The sequence below is a fragment of the Eleutherodactylus coqui genome, chromosome 5 (genome assembly GCF_035609145.1).
Source record: "Eleutherodactylus coqui strain aEleCoq1 chromosome 5, aEleCoq1.hap1, whole genome shotgun sequence".
Classification (NCBI taxonomy): Eukaryota; Metazoa; Chordata; class Amphibia; order Anura; family Eleutherodactylidae; genus Eleutherodactylus; species Eleutherodactylus coqui.
The window spans coordinates 28,362,825-28,382,560 of record NC_089841.1 but is presented as its reverse complement, the minus strand read 5'-3'; the positions used below and the strand labels follow the sequence as shown (position 1 = coordinate 28,382,560).

The 19,736-nt window shown below is 44.9% G+C and overlaps 1 protein-coding gene across 2 annotated transcripts; it reads right to left on the bottom strand.

Annotated features, from left to right (window-relative positions):
* Positions 1-7,432: 7,432 nt before the first annotated feature.
* On the bottom strand, positions 7,433-18,711 carry LOC136629159 (zinc finger protein 84-like). Of its 2 annotated transcripts, XM_066605316.1 has the most exons (5): positions 18,582-18,711; positions 18,376-18,499; positions 18,229-18,293; positions 10,603-10,705; positions 7,433-9,047 (listed from the first exon to the last, which is right to left on the bottom strand). In XM_066605316.1, the coding sequence occupies exons 1-5, from the start codon at positions 18,675-18,677 to the stop codon at positions 7,651-7,653; spliced, it is 1,785 nt and encodes a 594-aa protein (XP_066461413.1). In that variant the 5' UTR covers positions 18,678-18,711; the 3' UTR covers positions 7,433-7,650. The 2 variants fall into 2 exon arrangements, with proteins under 2 accessions (XP_066461413.1, XP_066461414.1); XM_066605317.1 differs by lacking the exons at positions 10,603-10,705; positions 18,582-18,711 and having other exon boundaries at positions 18,376-18,437.
* Positions 18,712-19,736: the final 1,025 nt, after the last annotated feature.

The window sequence follows — 19,736 nt, the reverse complement described above, 5'->3', positions numbered from 1 at the left end:
CCCCTTTCCTCTTCGGGTATGAGAGTGGAAAGGTTCTCCTTATACCGTGGGTCGAGCAGTGTGTACACCCAGTAATCCGTAGTGGCCAGAATGCATGTAACGCGAGGGTCACGAGAAAGGCATCCTAACATGAAGTCAGCCATGTGTGCCAGGGTACCTGTACGCAACACATGGCTGTCCGCACTAGGAAGATCACTTTCAGGATCCTCCTCCTCCTCCTCCTCCTCAGGCCATACACGCTGAAAGGATGACAGGCAAGCAGCATGGGTACCCTCAGCAGTGGGCCAAGCTGTCTCTTCCCCCTCCTCCTCCTCCTCCTCCTCCTCCTCAACGCGCTGAGATATAGACATGAGGGTGCTCTGACTATCCAGCGACATACTGTCTTACCCCGCCACGTTTCCGAGCGCAATGTGTCTGCCTTTATGCTTTGCAGGGAACTTCTCAAGAGGCATAGCAGAGGAATGGTGACGCTAATGATTGCAGCATCCCCGCTCACCATCTGGGTAGACTCCTCAAAGTTTCCAAGGACCTGGCAGATGTCTGCCAACCAGGCCCACTCTTCTGTAAAGAATTGAGGAGGCTGACTCCCACTACGCCGCCCATGTTGGAGTTGGAATTCCACTATAGCTCTATGCTGCTCATAGAGCCTGGCCAACATGTGGAGCGTAGAGTTCCACTGTGTGGGCACGTCGCACAGCAGTCGGTGCACTGGTAGATTAAACTGATGTTGCAGGGTGCGCAGGGTGGCAGCTTCCGTCTTGGACTTGCGGAAATGTGCGCTGAGCCGGCGCACCTTTCCGAGCAGGTCTGACAAGCGTGGGTAGCTTTTCAGAAAACGCTGAACCACCAAATTAAAGCCGTGGGCCAGGCATGGCACGTGCGTGAGGCTGCCGAGCTGCAGAGCCGCCACCAGGTTACGGCCGTTGTCACACACGACCATGCCCGTTTGGAGGCTCAGCGGCGAAAGCCAGCGGTCGGTCTGCTCTGTCAGACCCTGCAGCAGTTCGTGGGCCGTGTGCCTCTTCTCTCCTAAGCTGAGTAGTTTCAGCACGGCCTGCTGATGCTTGCCCACCGCTGTGCTGCCACGCCGCGTGACACCGACTGCTGGCGACGTGCTGCTGCTGACACATCTTGATTGCGAGACAGAGGTTGCGTAGGAGGAGGAGGGTGGTTTAGTGGAGGAAGCATACACCACCGCAGATACCACTACCGAGCTGGGGCCCGCAATTCTGGGGGTGGGTAGGACGTGAGCGGTCCCAGGCTCTGACTCGGTCCCAGCCTCCACTAAATTCACCCAATGTGCCGTCAGGGAGATATAGTGGCCCTGCCCGCCTGTGCTTGTCCACGTGTTCGTTGTTAAGTGGACCTTGGCAGTAAACCGCGTTGGTGAGGGCGCGTACAATGTTGCGGGAGACGTGGTCGTGCAGGGCTGGGACGGCACATCGGGAAAAGTAGTGGCGACTGGGAACCAAGTGGCGCGGGGCCGCCGCCGCCATCATGTTTTTGAAAGCCTCCGTTTCCACAAGCCTATACGGCAGCATCTCCAGGCTGATCAATTTGGCTATGTGCACGTTTAACGCTTGAGCGTGCGGGTGCATGGCGGCGTACTTCCGCTTGCGCTCAAACAGTTGCGCTAGCGACGGCTGGACGCTGCGCTGAGAGACATTGCTGGATGGGGCCGAGGACAGCGGAGGTGAGGGTGTGGGTGCAGGCCGGGAGACGGTAGTGCCTGTGTCCTGAGAGGGGGGTTGGATCTCAGTGGCAGGTTGGGGCACAGAGGGAGAGGCAGTGGTGCAAACCGGAGGCGCTGAACGGCCTTCCTCCCACCTTGTGGGGTGCTTGGCCATCATATGTCTGCGCATGCTGGTGGTGGGGGCTCCACGGCTGATCTTGGCGCGACAAACCTTGCACACCACAGTTCGTCGGTCATCTGCACTCTCAGTGAAAAACTGCCACACCTTTGAGCACCTCGGCCTCTGCAGGGTGGCATGGCGCGAGGGGGCACTTTGGGAAACAGTTGGTGGATTATTCGGTCTGGCCCTGCCTCTACCCCTGGCCACCGCACTGCCTCTTCCAACCTGTCCTGCTGCTGCACTTGCCTCCCCCTCTGAAGACCTGTCCTCAGTAGGCTTAGCAAACCAGGTGGGGTCAGTCACCTCATCGTCCAGCTGCTCTTCCTCCGAATCCTCTGTGCGCTCCTCCCTCGGACTTACTCCAATTACTACTACCTGAGTGATAGACAACTGTGTCTCATCGTCATCGTCCTCCTCACCCACTGAAAGCTCTTAAGACGGTTGCCGAAAGTCCCCAGCCTCATCCCCCGGACCCCGGGAACTTTCCAAAGGTTGGGCATCAGTCACGACAAACTCCTCCGGTGGGAGAGGAACCATTGCTGCCCATTCTGGGCAGGTGCCCGAGAACAGTTCCTGGGAGTCTGCCTGCTCCTCAGAATGTGTCATTTTAATGGAGTGAGGAGGCTGGGAGGAAGGAGGAGCAGCAGCCAGAGGATTCAGAGTTGCAGCAGTGGACGGCGCAGAAGTCTGGGTGGTCGATAGATTGCTGGATGCACTTTCTGCCATCCACGACAGGACCTGTTCACACCGCTTATTTTCTAATAAAGGTCTACCGCGTGGACCCATTAATTGTGAGATGAATGTGGGGACGCCAGAAACATGCCTCTCTCCTAATCCCGTAGCAGTCGTCTGCGATACACCTGGATCAGGAGCTCGGCCTGTGCCCACACCCTGACTTGGGCCTCCGCGTCCACGCCCGAGTCCACGTCCTCTAAGCCTACCCCTACCCCTCAGCATGCTGTATTACCAGTAGTGCAGAAACAGAACGCTGTAATTAAATGTGCCGCTTATTGGCCTGTGGTTGGAGGCTGACTTCACTTACGGAACACACAGCAGAGCCAGGAAACAATTTTGCGCACGCCTGTAGTGAGACGTAGGTGCGTATGAATCAGCTACTGGAATTCTCAGCGCAGAAGCAGTCAAGTGGCCAAACGGCAGTGGTAGGCCTTAAGTATTTTGCTTCACTTTTTTAAAATGGTGAGCTGAAACACCAGACAGACCCTGTATGCAGCGTATATTATGTTTACTGTTTCCCTCTGGCGCTATCACGGCGGTGATGTAACGGGCACAGCAGAGCCAGGAAACAATTTTGCGCAAGCCTGCTGTAACGCTTAGCTGCGTATTAATTAGGACTACTACCCCCAGCAGACACGCAGTACACTGAAGACGGTCACAGGCAGCCCAAATATAGTATTTTTCCCCATTTTTTTTGAAAAAGCCCACTGCCTATATAGACAGTATATCTCTTTCACCTTTCCCACTGTCCCTGCCTCAGCAGTACTGCCCCTATACTCTGTACAATGACTGCAGACTGAGGACGCAATGGTCTGCATGCCCGATATACAAAAAAAAAAAAAGTGCAACACTGCTAAAAGCAGCCTCAACAGTACTGCACACGGTCAGATGTGGCCCTAAGAAGGACCGTTGGGGTTCTTGAAGCCTAAAATAACACCTAACGCTCTCCCTATAGCAGCTCCGGCATCAGCAGCACTTTCCCTGATCTATGTCAGAATGCATCTGTGGCGAGCTGCGGGCGGGGCAGATTTTAATACTCGGGTGTCACCTGATCTCCCCAGCCACTCACTGCAGGGGGTGGTATAGGGCTGGAACGTCACAGGAGGAAGTTGTAATGCCTTCCATGTCTTTCTATTGGTCAGAAAAGCGCGCAAATGTCTCAGAGATGAAAGTGAAAGTAACTCGAACATCGCGTGGTGCTCGTCTCGAGTAACGAGCATCTCGAACACCCTAATACTCGAACGAGCATCAAGCTCGGACGAGTACGCTCGCTCATCTCTAGTCCCAACTCCATTATTCACTTCTAAGCGCAAAATAATTAGCGTCCAAATTTTACGCACGGAATGTAATTTTCTCACTTTCCGCTGTCATAGAAACGTGAAATTTGGCACGAGCATTGATTATGTGATAAATAGGAAAAGTTAATGGGTCCCAACTCGATTATTCAATTCTAAGTGCAAAAGAATTAGCATCCAAATGTTACGTATGTAATCTAATTCTCTCACTTCCTGATGTCATTTTATATAAAGGAAGCGTTGCATGGTTACCTCCAGTGGTGTTTCCTGGGTAACGCAGAGAACTATGCAAAATGGTGAACATATGTTTTTCCGGTAACTCTAAAGTAACGACGACTTCATAAGATTTTCCGTGTGACCACCAGATAAACACCAGTAGCAAATTAACTCGGGCGAAGCCGGGTATATCAGCTAGTATATATATATAAAGCTGAAAGCCCTCACTGACTCACTGACTCACTGACTGACTAGCCAAAAGTTCTCCAACTTCCCGATATCGTAGAAACATGAATTTTGGCGCAAGCATAGATTATCTCCAAAATAGGAAAAGTAATGGGGTCCCAACTCGATTATTCAATTCTAGCGCAAAAGAATTGGCGTCGAAATTTTACGTACATAATCTAAATCTGTCACTTCCCAATGTCATAGAAACTTAAAATTTGGCACGAGCATTGATTATGACATAAATAGGAAAAGCTAATGGGTCCCAACTCCATTATTCAATTCTATGCGCAAAAGAATTGGCGTCCAAATTTTACGTACGGAATGTAATTTTTTCACTTTCCAGTGTCATAGAAACATGAAATTTGGCACGAGCATTGATTATGTCATGAATAGGAAACGCTAATGGGTCCCAACTCGATTATTCAATTCTAGCGCAAAAGAATTGGCATCAAAATTTTACGTGCGGAATGTAATTTTTTCACTTTCCGGTGTCATAGAAACGTGAAATTTGGCACGATTATGTCATAAATAGTTAAAGCTATTGGGTCCCAACTCGATTATTCAATTCTAAGCGCAAAATAATTGGCGTCGAAATTTTACGCACGGAATGTAATTTTTTCACTTTCCGGTGTCATAGAAACGTGAAATTTGGCACGAGCATTGATTATGTCATAAATAGGAAAAGCTAATGGGTCCCAACTCGATTATTTAATTCTAGCGCAAAAGAATTGGCGTCGAAATTTTATGTGCGGAAGGTAATTTGTTCCCTTTCCGGTGTCATAGAAACAGGAAATTTGGAACGAGCAATGATTATGTCATGAATAGGAAAAGCTAATGGGTCCCAACTCGATTATTCAATTCTAGCGCAAAAGAATTGGCGTCAAAATTTTACGTACGGAATGTAATTTTTTCACTTTCCAGTGTCATAGAAACATGAAATTTGGCACAAGCATTGATTATGTCATAAATAGGAAACGCTAATGGGTCCCAACTCGATTATTCAATTCTAGCGCAAAAGAATTGGCGTCAAAATTTTACGTGCGGAATGTAATTTTTTTCCATTCCGGTGTCATAGAAATGGGAAATTTGGCACGAGCATTGATTATGTCATAAATAGGAAAAGCTAATGGGTCCCAACTCGATTATTCAATTCTAAGCGCAAAAGAATTAGTGTCCAAATTTTACATATGTAATCTAATTCTCTCACTTCCTGATGTCATTTTATATAAAGAAAACGTTGCATGGTTACCTCCACATGGTGTTTCCTGGGTAACGCAGAGAACTATGCAAAATGGTGAACATAATATAATAATAATAATTATTATTATTTGTATAGCGCCAACTTATTCCGCAGCGCTTGACATATTTTTTTTCCCTCAGTATCTCTAAAGTAACCACGACTTCATTTTATGAATAATGTCTGCATATAAGGATATCATTGGTCATATGTATATACTGAAAGTAGCTAATGATTGATAGATGAATATATTGTGTAAGATCTCTGAAATATCCCCCAGCCTTTATAAGGTTTGCTGGGAGGAGGGAGGATCCCTAGTGAGCGTAATGTATAAGGGCTATCGGCTGTTTTTAGAAGGACGTTTTAAATGTGTGTTCAAGCAATGGTATGTCAGATGTGACTGAGACCGCTGTGGCGGTGGAAATGTGTTACCTGTAAAGCCTGATCACAAAACTAAGGATATAGGGAATGCCTTTATATATCTATCTATACAAGTTGTAACTTTGAAGAGATAGTATGGCACAATAGTCCATATCAGGGTGCAAACATGTGATTGTTCTCAGTTACAGAAATCAAGTTACCTTGTAGATATGATAGCTTTAAATGGCTAACAAAATATATGATGTTAAAGTGATTTTTTGGACCTGTGCAGGGCCCTTCCTCAGGCTTATAATGGAACAAATCTATAGCTGTATTTTCTAACTACACATGATCACATGGGAGGGCAGGAACATGGCAGAGGGTGAGAGGGCACAGGCAGGTTTAGATAAATAGCATTTAGATAAAGAACATGGGAGATAACCAGAACAGTAAATAATTAGTCCAGTAACAAGGAATGTGAATTTCTACTTCAGACCTGCAAACAAGGAAAATTGAACAACATCTCTGCAGTCCCACCTATTGGATGGAAGCATTCCCATAAATTATGTATGAGGTTTTAAAAAGTCTGTAAAACAATAATTGAGAATAGCAAGCCTTCTGGGTGCTCTCCTTGGGGGAGATACTACATCATCCCCAACCCACTCACCCCCAGGTGTCTCCACTCCCCCCTTCCCGCTGCTCTTAAGGACACCCCTCTTGACCTCCTTGCAAACAATTACATTCAATCAGCCCAGAACTTGAAAATGTAAATCTCAGATCGGGCAGATATTGTCAGTACAAATACATAAGATTATACTTCCTTATACATTATAGCCATTGAAGGGGTTAATCCTCTCTCTCAGGTAGGTGATTGGCGCAGAAAACCTTTCCTACATGAGTCTTACTAGATTACGGAGATGTGTGTCCGGGTTTTGTTAGGCTTGAAGTCTAAGTAAGATCTTATGTATTTCTGTTGGCAGGATCCACTGGATTTGTAAATGTTTGACCCTGATATGGACTATTATGTCTCAGCAGCTTTCCCAAGTTGTCACTTATGTATAAAACTCTTGGCCCTCTTGAATTCTGTTAAGAGCGCACCTGAGTGTGAAACGTGTAGGTGGCTTGCTTGCGCCCCAAGTTTTGGAGTCCTGTATAAATAAAGTCTGATATGTTACACTGAAGTTGTAGAACCTTTCCCATGTGATCACAGCTGTATATTACTGTGTGCGACTCTTCCTAGTATATGACCCTATAGTGATGAGATGGAGGGGAGACGCCCTTGCTGGGCTCAGCGGTGGAATACGGTTCTTATAGTTATCATTTATGAAAGGATCATTCTCAATACCAAAAAATATCCTAACAAACTCCACAAAGTCCGGGATCGGCAGTGATTCTCCCCTAACTACTTATACACATAATGGGTACCAGCTCTCCCTCATCTCCATCAGTTCTGAGGAAACATCATCTAAAAGGAAGAAGAAAGATCGGTCCAAATACAAACATGTAAGTTATACAAGTAAACTTTTATCAACAGTTAGAAACCAGTTTAGAGACGCAGTTATATGTATCTGTGTGAAATACTCTATGTACACGGCTGATATAAAGGCGGGTTATCTGGATACTATTTGTTTCTGGATAACAGATGTTTATCAGTAATTACATACATTTCTTACTCATCATTTAGTGCCCTAAATTGCTTCCTTTTTCTTGTGTATGACATGTCACTTTACTTTTTACCTGTGTGAATTTTCTGATGCCGTATTAGCTGTGCTTTAAATACAAAACATTTCCCACATTCTGAACAAGAAAACGGCTTCTCTCCTGTGTGAATTCTCTGATGTGTAAAAAGGTTTGATTTCTGTGTAAAACATTTCCCACATTCTGAACAGGAAAATGGCTTCTCTCCTGTGTGAATTCTCTGATGTTTAGAAAGGGTTGATTGCTGTGCAAAACATTTCCCACATACTGAACAGGAAAAAGGCTTCTCTCCTGTGTGAATTCTCTGATGTTTAGAAAGGGTTGATTTCGCTGCAAAACATTTCCCACATACTGAACAAGAACATGGCTTCTCTCCTGTGTGAGTTCTCTGATGATCAACAAGGAATGATTTAACTGCAAAACATTTCCCACATTCTGAACAGGAAAAAGGCTTCTCTCCTGTGTGAAATCTCTGATGTTTAAAAAGGGTTGATTTCGCTGCAAAACATTTCCCACATACTGAACAGGAAAACGGCTTCTTTCCTGTGTGAATTCTCTGATGATAAACAAGGGTTGATTTCGCTGCAAAACATTTTCCACATTCTGAACAAGAACATGGCTTCTCTCCTGTGTGAATTCTCTGATGATAAACAAGGACTGATTTTGCTGCAAAACATTTCCCACATTCTGAACAGGTAAATGGCTTCTCTCCTGTGTGAATTCTCTGATGATCAACAAGGTTTGATTTCAGTGTAAAACTTTTCCCACATTCTGAACAAGAAAACAACTTCTTTCCTGTGTGAATTCTCTGATGTGTAAGTAGATGTGATTTCGTTACAAAACATTTTCCACATTCTGAACAAGAATATGGCTTCTCTCCGGTGTGAATTCTCTGATGTGTAACAAGGCTTGATTTCAATGCAAAACATTTCCCACATTCTGAACAAGATAATGGCTTTTCTCCTGTGTGAATTCTCTGATGCTGAACTAGCTGTACATTCCGTACAAAACATTTCCCACATTCTGAACAAGAAAATGCCTTCTCTCCTGTGTGAATTCTCTGATGTGTAACAAGGCTTGATTTCGCTGTAAAACATTTCCCACATTCTGAACAAGAAAACGGCTTCTCTCCTGTGTGAGTTCTCTGATGTGTAAGTAGATGTGATTTAACTCGGAAACGTTTTGCACATTTTTTACATGAATACGGCTTCTTCCCTGTGTGGGTTTCTTGATGTTTATCAGTGTGTGATGGATCAGAAGGTGGGACCTGTATAAGAGGATCAGATGATGTATTTTGGCTGTGATGGGCTGAGGGGATATCTGGGATAATGGCAGGTTCTTCATATGTATCTTGTGTGATACCACAATCCTCTGCTTTAGTATCTGCAGATATCAGATCTCCCTCTGAGCTCCCGGTACCGTCATCTGCAGAGAGTAAAGCTGATTATTCTTTAATACTACAAACCTTATAAATGATGCTGATATTTTATAACATTTCTATACAAATAACAAGTCATGTAGCAAAATGTAATCATCATCTAAGGGTGCTTTTACACAGGCTGACAGACGCTAGAGTAATCACTGAAAAGAGCCATTACGGATGACTGTCAGCCCATGTAAACATGGATCCTGACAGAGCGAGTGAGTGAGAATCGCTCACTCATCGAAGTCACTTGGTTTGCAGCTCACTTAAACACTAAGTGATTGTCGGTGCAGAAAACATCACCAGAAACTGCAGATGTGAATCGGGACTTACAGGCAAATTCTGGTTTTCATCAATAACATGGGGGTCCCATGGGGTCTGAAAAAGGGTCATGAAAAGTACTGGACAGCAGAGTCCTGCACAACCTCTGGGTTCCTGTTCCCGGTAGATCTCCGAGCCCATGCTACAGAAATAGTATTTTCCATACAGATGGAGTTCGGCCATTTCTGCACCAAGATCAGTTTCTGTTTTTCCATTAAAAGAACTCATATAAAATCTCCCATGAAGCCGGATGTCAGGAACACACAGTATACGGCAAATATAGAGCTGCTCATCTATAAGACAGCTTAGTACATACAATAATTCTATATCCTGTCATGTCAGACCAGGACTAGGCCGGGTGCAGGGGGGCAGGTGACAACCAAGCTGGGTTGCCCCACACATGTTTATGGCCACCTAGTTTGCCCCGATCTCAAAGCTATGGCAGCTCCTGCCGCTACTAGTTCTGACAGTCTTACTCATGGTACTGCTGTGTCCCGCTCTCTCTCACAGGCTGAAAGAGTGACCTTCCTCCCGGCTCCAGTGTTCACTGTAGTTGAGTGACCGCGTCGGGGGGAAAGAAGTGAGGTCACATTGTGAGCCGGTCAGAGAGCACACAACACAACTGAGAATGATGGGGAAAAGTGGAGGATAATGGGGTCTGTTCAGGTACATTGATGAGCATGGGGGCTGTTTGGGGTACAGTGGAATATGATGTGAGCATTTTGGAGGATGATAGGGACTGTTTGCAGGACCTTGGAGGATGAGGGAGTAGTTTGGGGGACATAAAAGTATGATGCTGCCACTTGGAGATGGACATGAATTATATGGAATTAAATCTTTTGGTGTATAAACTTTGCTCTTGGGCCCATAGGACTCTAGCTATACCAATGTTCGGAGTCTCAGAGGAAGTCGCATTACTAACTGAGGCAACAGCAGGGGGCACTATTACATAAAGGGAGATCACAACGGTGGGGGGGAGGGGTGGCACTATTACCTAGTGAAACTATAGTGGGCAGCTTGATGGGGAGAGTGCGCTGAAACAAGTTTTGGCTGCAAGAAGTCATAGTGGCAGTCTGGCCCCATAGATAAGAACATATAATATTATATTTATCCCAGTGGGGGAGGGGCATTCTTAGTTTTGCTCTAGGTCACTATGGAATCTACATAACCATCTGCAGCCGGTGACCGAGGAGAATCTGTGACTCTTCTCTGCTGTATTTAGTGGTTACTACTCACCTGGGCGGTTACCTGTAGGAATCCCCTCTTTACACCACTGATCGCCCCTCACATTAGTCTCTGTAGCATTAATATTGGTTAAATCTTCATCCTGGAACAAAAGCTGTGAGACAAATGGTGTAAGAGTCAGCAGACGGTTGGAGAAGTCATGTGGAAGGTTTTACATGACCAGAAAAGGTCATTAATCATCATGATGACCAAAAATGACCTGACAGCAGTAGTTATCAGAGTCATGTCAAAGTGGGTGCAGATTTACTTAGATTACAACTGCTCGTTAAGGGGATTCTGTCACCGGGTTCATGACGTTTGATTTGGAGCTCATCTAACATAGTAAAATAGTATGCTAGGCTGAAAAAAGACAAGTGTCCATCCAGTTCAGCCCATTTCCACCAACTACCGCATGTTGATCCAGAGGAAGGCGGCAAAAAAAAAAAACCCTAATGGAGGCAGTAGCCAATTTGCTTATTTTTTGGGGGAAAATTTTTTTTCTCAACACCATAGTGTCAGTCAGAACAATCACTGGATCAATATTTGAAAAAGTTCCTACCTACCTCTAAGACGGATGATTGGAAGATACCCGGATCACAACCCTTCCGGTTATTAAATGTCTATATTCTGTAGTATCGTAGCACTCTAAAAAGACATCTTTTCCCTCAAACTCCTCAATAGATTTTGTCACTTCCTCAGGCAGAGAGTTCCAGGGTCTCACTGCTCTTACAGTTAAGAACCCCCTTCTGAGTTGGTGATACAACCTTCTTTCCTTTAGACGTAGAGGATGCCCTCTTGTCACCGTCGCAGTCCTGGTGTCCCTGGTTCCCAATTCTGACATGACTGGGGTCCTTAGGCCAAGTGATAACATTTTTAATTAGATACGGAGGTTATCAATGCGAAGTTGTATGTCCTTATGGAATGAAGTAAGGTTATCACCCTGGGTCATTCAGAGGTCCAAGGGAATTGTCGTATGCTCTCACCCCAGGAAAATGTAGAAGCGACAGTTCTGCCCAATGAGTCTGGTAGGGGATTCCTGCATATAAATAGTGTTCAAATCAAATGGGACACATACACAAGAGCTTGGAGGTATTTAAACCCTTTCCAATCACTGACTCCCCAGGACCAGGGGTAGAAATTATAAGCGGGTCTAGAGGACCATACATTGTGAGCGCAGTTAGACTAAACTATCACTTTGAGGTAGCCTCTAATATCATTGATTGTCATCTGCTCGCCATTCTGGGACACGAGCCCTCACCCAGAATTTTTGTTTTGCGTGCATGGTTTAAGTGGTCTGCCCTGAGTGTAAAGGCAGGATTGTATGTGTGTGGAGTAACTACAGCTGGCTATAATGCATATGTTGGGTGTTGGCTGTGCTTTTGTGCAGGCTACTAATGTATTTGTATTATATTGGGAATGCATCACACAAGAAGTTAGACCCTCACTCTCACAACAGGCGAGGATCCCAAAGTTGGCATTTCTGGCATATCCTGTGCACACGTAGTGGCTGTAGCACTTCCAAAAACTGCACTGCCTTGTCCGCTCCTATGAGTCCCATAAACTAAATTTAAGGGCTCATAGTAGCTGAAGCACTGAATCCAGCGATGCAAGTCCTATACTTATTCTGCTTGGTATTCCCCTGCTGTCCGCAGGTATGGCAAGGAGAGTAAGCATATGCTCACTATCACATGGTCAAGAAAATCACGAGACTTGTGCCGTGCGGGAAGGGAAAATAAAATCACTGCGTGTTCTATCTTTTTGCTTTCCTCAGAGCACATTGCATATGGTTTTCAATGACACAGGAAACCACATCCCACGGCATGCGATGCAATGCTTCCCACTGAAAACAATGGGAAACATTTGCCGATCGCTACTTCCCAGAAGTGATGGGAGGCGTTCTTGCCATGAAAATGCCTTGCATCTGCAGGTAAAACGCATCATCTCTGTATCTTAGATTACTGATGGTTCTTCCATCTATTTTCAACCCAATACCCTGATCATTTATGTCCAGCCACCTCAGGATCACTGCCGCATAGAGACAAGACAGGAAAGACAACAAAGATTTCCTGAACGCCCGATGCAGGAGCCTTGAATTGGCCTATAAGAAGGGTCAAACAAGGGAATTATTTGCCATTTTGAAAAAGATGAAGAAGCCTTTCTCTGCCTGCCAAGCAGCCATAAAGGACCACGATGGGAATGAAATCCGTGACCAGTAAGACATGAAGAAGAGATGGAAAGAATATACAGAAGGACTATAAGTCAGCGCAACAGTGACCATGCAGAGGAACATGGGAGCCAAGAGGATCTGGAACCAGACCTGTTGGAAAGTGAAGTAGGCGATGAGGCAGCTACCAGACAGCAAAACATCTGGCAGCAATAGAATCATTGCAGAGCGCTCTAACCAGTCCCGAGAGCCGCACTAATAACACTATGGCGGGCAATCTGGAGCACTTGTATATGGCCAAAGGATTGGGAAAGATCAGTTTCATCTCACTGCCTAAGAAGGGTGATGTCAAGGACTGTAGATACTATAGAACAATCTCTCTGATTCCCCATGCTAGCAAGGTGCTTCACAAAATCATTTAGGGGCATTTAGACAATATCATTGACCAGTAAATTCTTGATATAAAAGCTGGATTCTGCAAGGGTAGAGGGACCTGTGACCACATCACAAACCTGAGGTGGATCATGGGAAAGGCAAGAGGCCATCAGAACAAACAGCGGTATCATTCACTAAACTGCACAGCTTTGCCAGTCTGAACAAATGGCCGATTTGTGGTAAACCCATGTCAGAATGGTATTTTGTTCCCCTTGCAGCCACCCTGTGGCTGATACATGTGAGCTCATCCTTCAGAAGGTTCCTTATGGCATTCAGTTTGTGAGAAGAAGAACTATGAAAAACTATAGATCCCAAGACCCCCAAATACAGACCCTGTGCCAGACCCTAACCTAAATAGAGACCCAAGCCTAGATCCACCCTAAAACACAGATACCAAGTCAGACCCTCTCGTAAAAAAAAGACCCCGGGTCAATGCCTTCTTGAATGAAACCCCCCTTAAATACGGAACCCAGTCCAGATGCCACCTAAATACACAGCAATCTTGGCCCTCCTTAACCCTTTAGGGTATGTTCAAAAGGCAGAATTTGCAATAGAAGTTCCAATAGATGGCCTGCATTATTTTCTTCCTTCATTAGCACAGGGAAAATCAGTTGATGTTACATCTACTTTCCAAGAGAAAACAGATGCAAAATAGTAATTGAATAGTTCAGCCTTCTCAACGTCATTTTAAACCAATTCTTTAAACCCAACACTTTTACTGAACCCCACCATACTTCTGGGTGACGTTATTTTGGCTGGCTGCCCATAGAAGGTCCAGGAGGAAACCCCTTGTCTGAGTGGGTTATGTTCTAACTACATAGCTGCAGGTCTAGAAACTGGACATACAGTAGATATAAGATGGCGACTCAATGATACCCTCAGGTACATCATACATATGTATATTTAACATGGCTAAACACACTGTATGTTATGCGGTTTCAATTCTGAACATCTCAGATTTACTGCGCTTTATGTTCATCCCAAAAAGTCCGTTTTACAGTAAGTATAATTCTTGTGTGATGGATCCTACCAGACAAGCTCTTTAGAGGGGGATACGGAGACTCCTATCACAGTTACAGCTGATGATTAGCAGTTCTTGTCAAACATTTATAGTGAAAGAGATGACAGTTCAGCCACCTGACTGTATACTCGTGGTCTATAGGTTATTTAGGTGAATGCAGAAGTTAATAATATCACCTCCCAGCAGGCAGAGATGGTACTAACTAATCATGTAATATTGATGCACCATAGGATTGATTGCTTAGAAGAGTGGAAGACAAAGCAGGGGCAGATCTTAACATCAGAACAGTGCCTGGTAAGTAGACAGAAGACTGCACTGCATGGAAGTAACTGCAATGTGTAGGAAATATTCAGAGACATTTAGAACACAGCAGAAAAGCAGAGGAGGGGTACAGGGATGGGAAAATGTGGTTTTTTTGCCAGAGTGGTGCTTTAGCCCCTTAGTGACGAAGCCTGTTTGCGCCTTAGTAACGGAGGCAAATTTTGGAAATCTGACATGCGTCACTTAACATATCATAACTCCGTAAAGGTTTTGCATATCCCAGTGATTCTGATATTGTTTTTTCGCCACATATTATACTTTAATTAGGTGGTAAAAATAGACCCACAGAATTTGTCTTTTTTTCACATTTTCAACTGTAATATCTCAAATATGTGCAAACATACTGTACAAATTTTTGCCAAGATATATATTTCCATCTCTTTACTTTATTCTGGACGCACGTTTGAAAAGCTGTCATTTTTTTTAACCATTTAGGAGACGTACAAATTTAACATTAATTATCAACATTTTGATGAACACTTTATTTTTCGGCACCAAGCCAAGATTGTAAAGGCTCATAGGTGTCAGAATTATAGATAACCCCACAAGTGACCCCATTTTAAAAATTACACCCCTTAGTGTATTCACTGAGGGGGGGTCAGGAGTATTTTGACCCCACAGTTTCTGGGAATTAATGCAATTTAGAGTAGGAAAAATAAAATTTCACATTTTTGCAAATACGTAATTTTAAACGCAGGATTTTTTTCTATAGTGCACATGAAAATAAGGATTTACACCTCAAAATGCATACCCCCGTTTGTCCTGTGTTCAGAAACATACCCATTGTGGCCCTAATCTTCTGTCCGTATGTACAACGGGGCCAAAACCGAAATGAGCAGCCAGTGGCTTTCAGATCACACATTTTGCTTGAAGGCGTTTTAGGCCCCATTGCTCACTCGTAGACCCCTTGAGCGGCCAAAACGCGGAGGACCCCCACAAATGACCTCATTTTGGAAACTAGACCTCTTAGCGCATTAATTTAGGGGTGTACTGCGTATTTTGACCCAACAGTTTTTGAGTGAATCAAGGCAAAGCAGAAGGAAAAAATTACGATTTTTTTTTTAAATCAATTATGTGATTTTAAAAAACAGTCTTTTTTGGACAGCAAACATAAGCATGGAGGCTTTCACCCAAAAATAGATTCCCCCCATTTGTCCCGTGTTCAGAAACATACCCATTGTGGACCTAATCTTCCGTCCGTATGCACAACGGGGCCCTAACCGAAAGCAGCAGTGGGTGGTTTTCAGAACAGACATTTTGGTTGAAGGTGTTTCAGGCCCCATTGCACACTGGTAGACGCCTTGAGCGGCCAAAACGATAGAGAACCCCCACAAATGACCCCATTTTAAAAACTAGACCCCTTAATGTATTCATCTAGGGGTGTACTGCGTATTTTGACTCCACCGTTTTTAAATGAATCGAAGCAAAGCAGAAGGAAAAAATTACGATTTTTGTTTTTTTGGCAATTATGTCATTTTAAAAATAGTTTTTTTTGTACAGCATACATAGGAATAAAGACATTCACCCCAAAATGTATACCCCCATTTGTCCCTTGTTCATAAACATACCCATTGTGGCCCTAATTTTCTGTCTGGATGCACAACGGGGCCCAAACTGAACGGAGCGTCAAACTTTATCTGTCTTAACTTTTATGTGATCACCATTATCCATTGGATAATGGTGATCACGTGACCGAAGACCACTCACTGCGGCCCCCCGTGACATCTCCAAGCTCTTGGCTACCTTTAGTAGCCAGGAGCAAGGAGATTTTAAATTTCCTCTTGCCCTCCCCAGCTTCTGCGCTTGCGTTTGCCATTTTGGCGACGGGCACAAGCCCCAAAACTGGGGAAAGGTCCGCAGATAAGGATCCCATCAGGGGACATCACCGGTGGCCTTATTTAAGTAATTTCACCTCCCCTCACGGATCCGATCCGTGACGGGAGGTGAAAATTGAGGTTTTTTTTACTTTTACGTGATCGCCGTTATCCATTGGATAACGGTTATCATGTGACTGGGAAAAGCCTACCATGGCACCCCATGAAATCTCCAGGCTCTTGGCTACATTTAGTAGCCAAGTGCGGGGAGATTTTAAATTACCCCGCCAATCTGTGGCTTTTGCGCCTGCGTCCGCCATTTTGGCGACGGACGTGTGCGCAGAAGCCGGGCAAGGTCCGCGGATAAATCTGGGGGATTTAGGTACCCAATTTCATCTCCCCTCATGGATATGATCCATGAGGGGAGATGAAACAAACTTTTCTTCTTTTTTTTTTACTTTTTAAACTTTTCTATTTACTTTTATATGATCGCTGCTATCCATTGGATAGGGGGGGGGGGGGAGTACCCTCAGCTCCCCTTACGGATCTGATCCGTTACGGGAGCTGAAATCTCAACTGCTTTTAACTTTTTGGTAACTTTACCGGTGATCGCGTGACCGGGGGTGGGGTCCTGCGGTCCTGGATGACAGCTCCATGCTGTCGGCTACCTCCGGTAACCGGCAGCATGAAGCTATCACGTCCTGAGCATGCCAAGCTTTCATTCCTAGAGGAGGCATGTTTTTACATCCTCTAGGAATTAAGCCCAGCAGGCAAGGCATAAAAAGGCAATGGGGCCGTCACTAAGGGGTTAAGGTCTCATGTCCACGGGGAAAATCAGGCCCGCTACGGATTCTCCATGTAGAATCTGCAGCGGGTCCCTCCTGCCCCGCGGACATGAGCGCTGAAAATAACAATAAATCAGAATAAACTCACCTCCCATCCGCTCCGTTTCTTCTCTTCGCTGCGGCGTCATCTTCTCTCGTCGCGGCCGGATCTTCATTCTTCGGCTCGGCGGATGTGCATGATGACGTCGGTGACGTGCCCCGCGCATGCGCCGGGCCGAAGCAAAATGATCCGGCCGCGACTGAGAGAAGATGGCGCCGCTGCGAAGAGAAGAACTGGAGCGTGTGAGTAAACTCTGATTTTTGTCTCCCGCGGATCCGGACGGCTTCCAAAGGCTTCAATAGAAGCCCGCGGGAGCCGTCCCCGCGGGAGACCCGCATGAAAATGGAGCATGGTCCAGATTTTTTCATGCTCCATTTTTAAAAAAAATCACTTTTATTGACGATCCGCGGGTATTTATCTACCCACGGGTGGTCAATGCATCCCTATGGGATGCAGATCCGCGGGCAGAAGAAGAGTTAAAATTCGCTGCGGATTTTAATTCTTATTTTCCCCGTGGACATGAGGCCTTAGGGAAAGACAGAAATATATTTTTAATTATTTAACTCTCAGCCATGTTTTCAGCTTTAGAAATATACCCTGCATGTATTACAGGGTTCAAAATTCAGTTGCATTGTTTACTTGTGGCTTGTTGAGTGGTGAAACTTCCAAAAAATGATCACGTTTTAGGAAAAGCGGACCTTGATCATTCTTTCCCCAAGGCCTTCATTTAATGCATATGTGTCAAATTAAGGTCCCTGGATCGAATCCAGCCTGCTACCTCATTTACAGTCTTACAATTACAATCAGCCCTTTGAAGGCAACCATAACGCTGATGTGGCCCTCGGTGAAACTGAGTTTGACACAACTGATCTAATATCTCTGGTCAGCGGTAATCCTGCCATCTCCACCGGCCTCATCACACAAAGAGAAGACATCTAATAAGACTGAAGACAAGAGCTTCACAGCCTTGTACAGATCAGAGGGACATCTCTACCTACCTGATGGTCCTGTGGAAGAAGAGGACGGGGACATCTCTCTGGTGGGCTTCTCTTACTGGATGGAACTGCAGGAAACACAGACAGACACTGAAGTCATTCTCTACATACAGATAATAAAGTCTCCGTGTATTTAGTCCTGTCTATTACCTGGTGATGGGAGCGGCTGGCGGTTCTCCATCATGGCCTCCTTGTACAGATCCTTGTGTCCTTCTAAATACTCCCACTCCTCCATGGAGAAATAGACAGCGACATCCTGACACCTTATAGGAACCTGACAACACAATATACAGTCATCACCCAGAAGCCTCCAGTGCTGTTACTGTATAATGTCCCAGCATTCCCTGCAGCGTCACCTCTCCAGTCAGCAGCTCAATCATCTTGTTGGTGAGTTCTAGAATCTTCTGTACATTGATGTCCTCATGTATCAGGGGGTGAGATGGGGGCCCCATTATTAGGCTCCGGGGTCTTCCCCACCCATCACACACAGGGGCCCGACAGCCATCACTAGATGTCTTCTTCACTACTGTGTAATCCTGCATGTGGGGAGACATTAATAAATATCACTGCAGACATTTCCAGAGTCCATCACTTCTCCAGTGACATCATCTGTTATTACTATAGATAAGAATGCAATGTGACATCATCAGAATCTCTCCTTCCTTCAGTGACATAATCTGTTATTACCATAGATAAGAATGATGTGATGTGACATCATCAGAATCTCTCCCCTCTCCAGTGACATCATCTGCTATTACCATAGATAAGAATGATGTGATGTGACATCATCAGAATCTCTCCCCTCTTCAGTGACATCATCTGCTATTACCATAGATAAAATGATGTGATGTGACATCATTAGAATCTCTCCCCTCTCCAGTGACATCATCTGTTATTACCATAGATAAGAATGATGTGATGTGACATCATCAGAATCTCTCACCTCCCCAGTGACATCATCTGCTATTACCATAGATAAGAATGATATAATGTGACATCATCAGAATCTCTCCCCTTTTCAGTGACCTCATCTGCTATTACTATAGATAAGAATGATGTAATGTGACATCATCAGAATCTCTCACCTCCCCAATCAGCTGGAAGAGTATCTCTAGGGTGAGATTTAATACACTTTCTGCCATGTTGCTTCTGTCCTTCTCCATCTTTGATGAAGCAATCTGGTAGGAACTTGAATGAAAAGAATATGAACCAATGTAAAAAACACAAACAACATAAGAAACTAAATTTACTGGAGATAATAAGGGGAAACATTTAGAAGTATTTTCCCATTACATAAAAAGTGATTGGCTGCAGCAGTCACATGTCCTGGTCAGCAGCAGCCAGGAAAGATGGAGTGGTTATGAAGCAAGTCATAGGAAAACCCCGATAAGGAGATATTAAAAGGAACCTGTCAGAGTTTTATGAAGCCCGAACTACAGGCAAATCAAATTCCAGACAGGGTTCTCCCCAACCCAGATTAGGTCGACTGATAGCCGTGAGGCAGGGAGAAG

What these genes read in the sequence shown, in the direction of transcription:
- LOC136629159 (XM_066605316.1), bottom strand. Translation starts at nt 18,677, where the DNA reads ATGGGGCCCCCATCTCACCCCCTGATACATGAGGACATCAATGTACAG. An exon ending in TTGAGCTGCTGACTGGAGAG is followed by an intron (nt 18,500 to 18,581) that starts GTGACGCTGCAG and finishes TTGTGTTGTCAG; the next exon opens with GTTCCTATAAGGTGTCAGGA. An exon ending in TTCTTCCACAGGACCATCAG is followed by an intron (nt 10,706 to 18,228) that starts GTAGGTAGAGAT and finishes TTTGTCTCACAG; the next exon opens with CTTTTGTTCCAGGATGAAGA.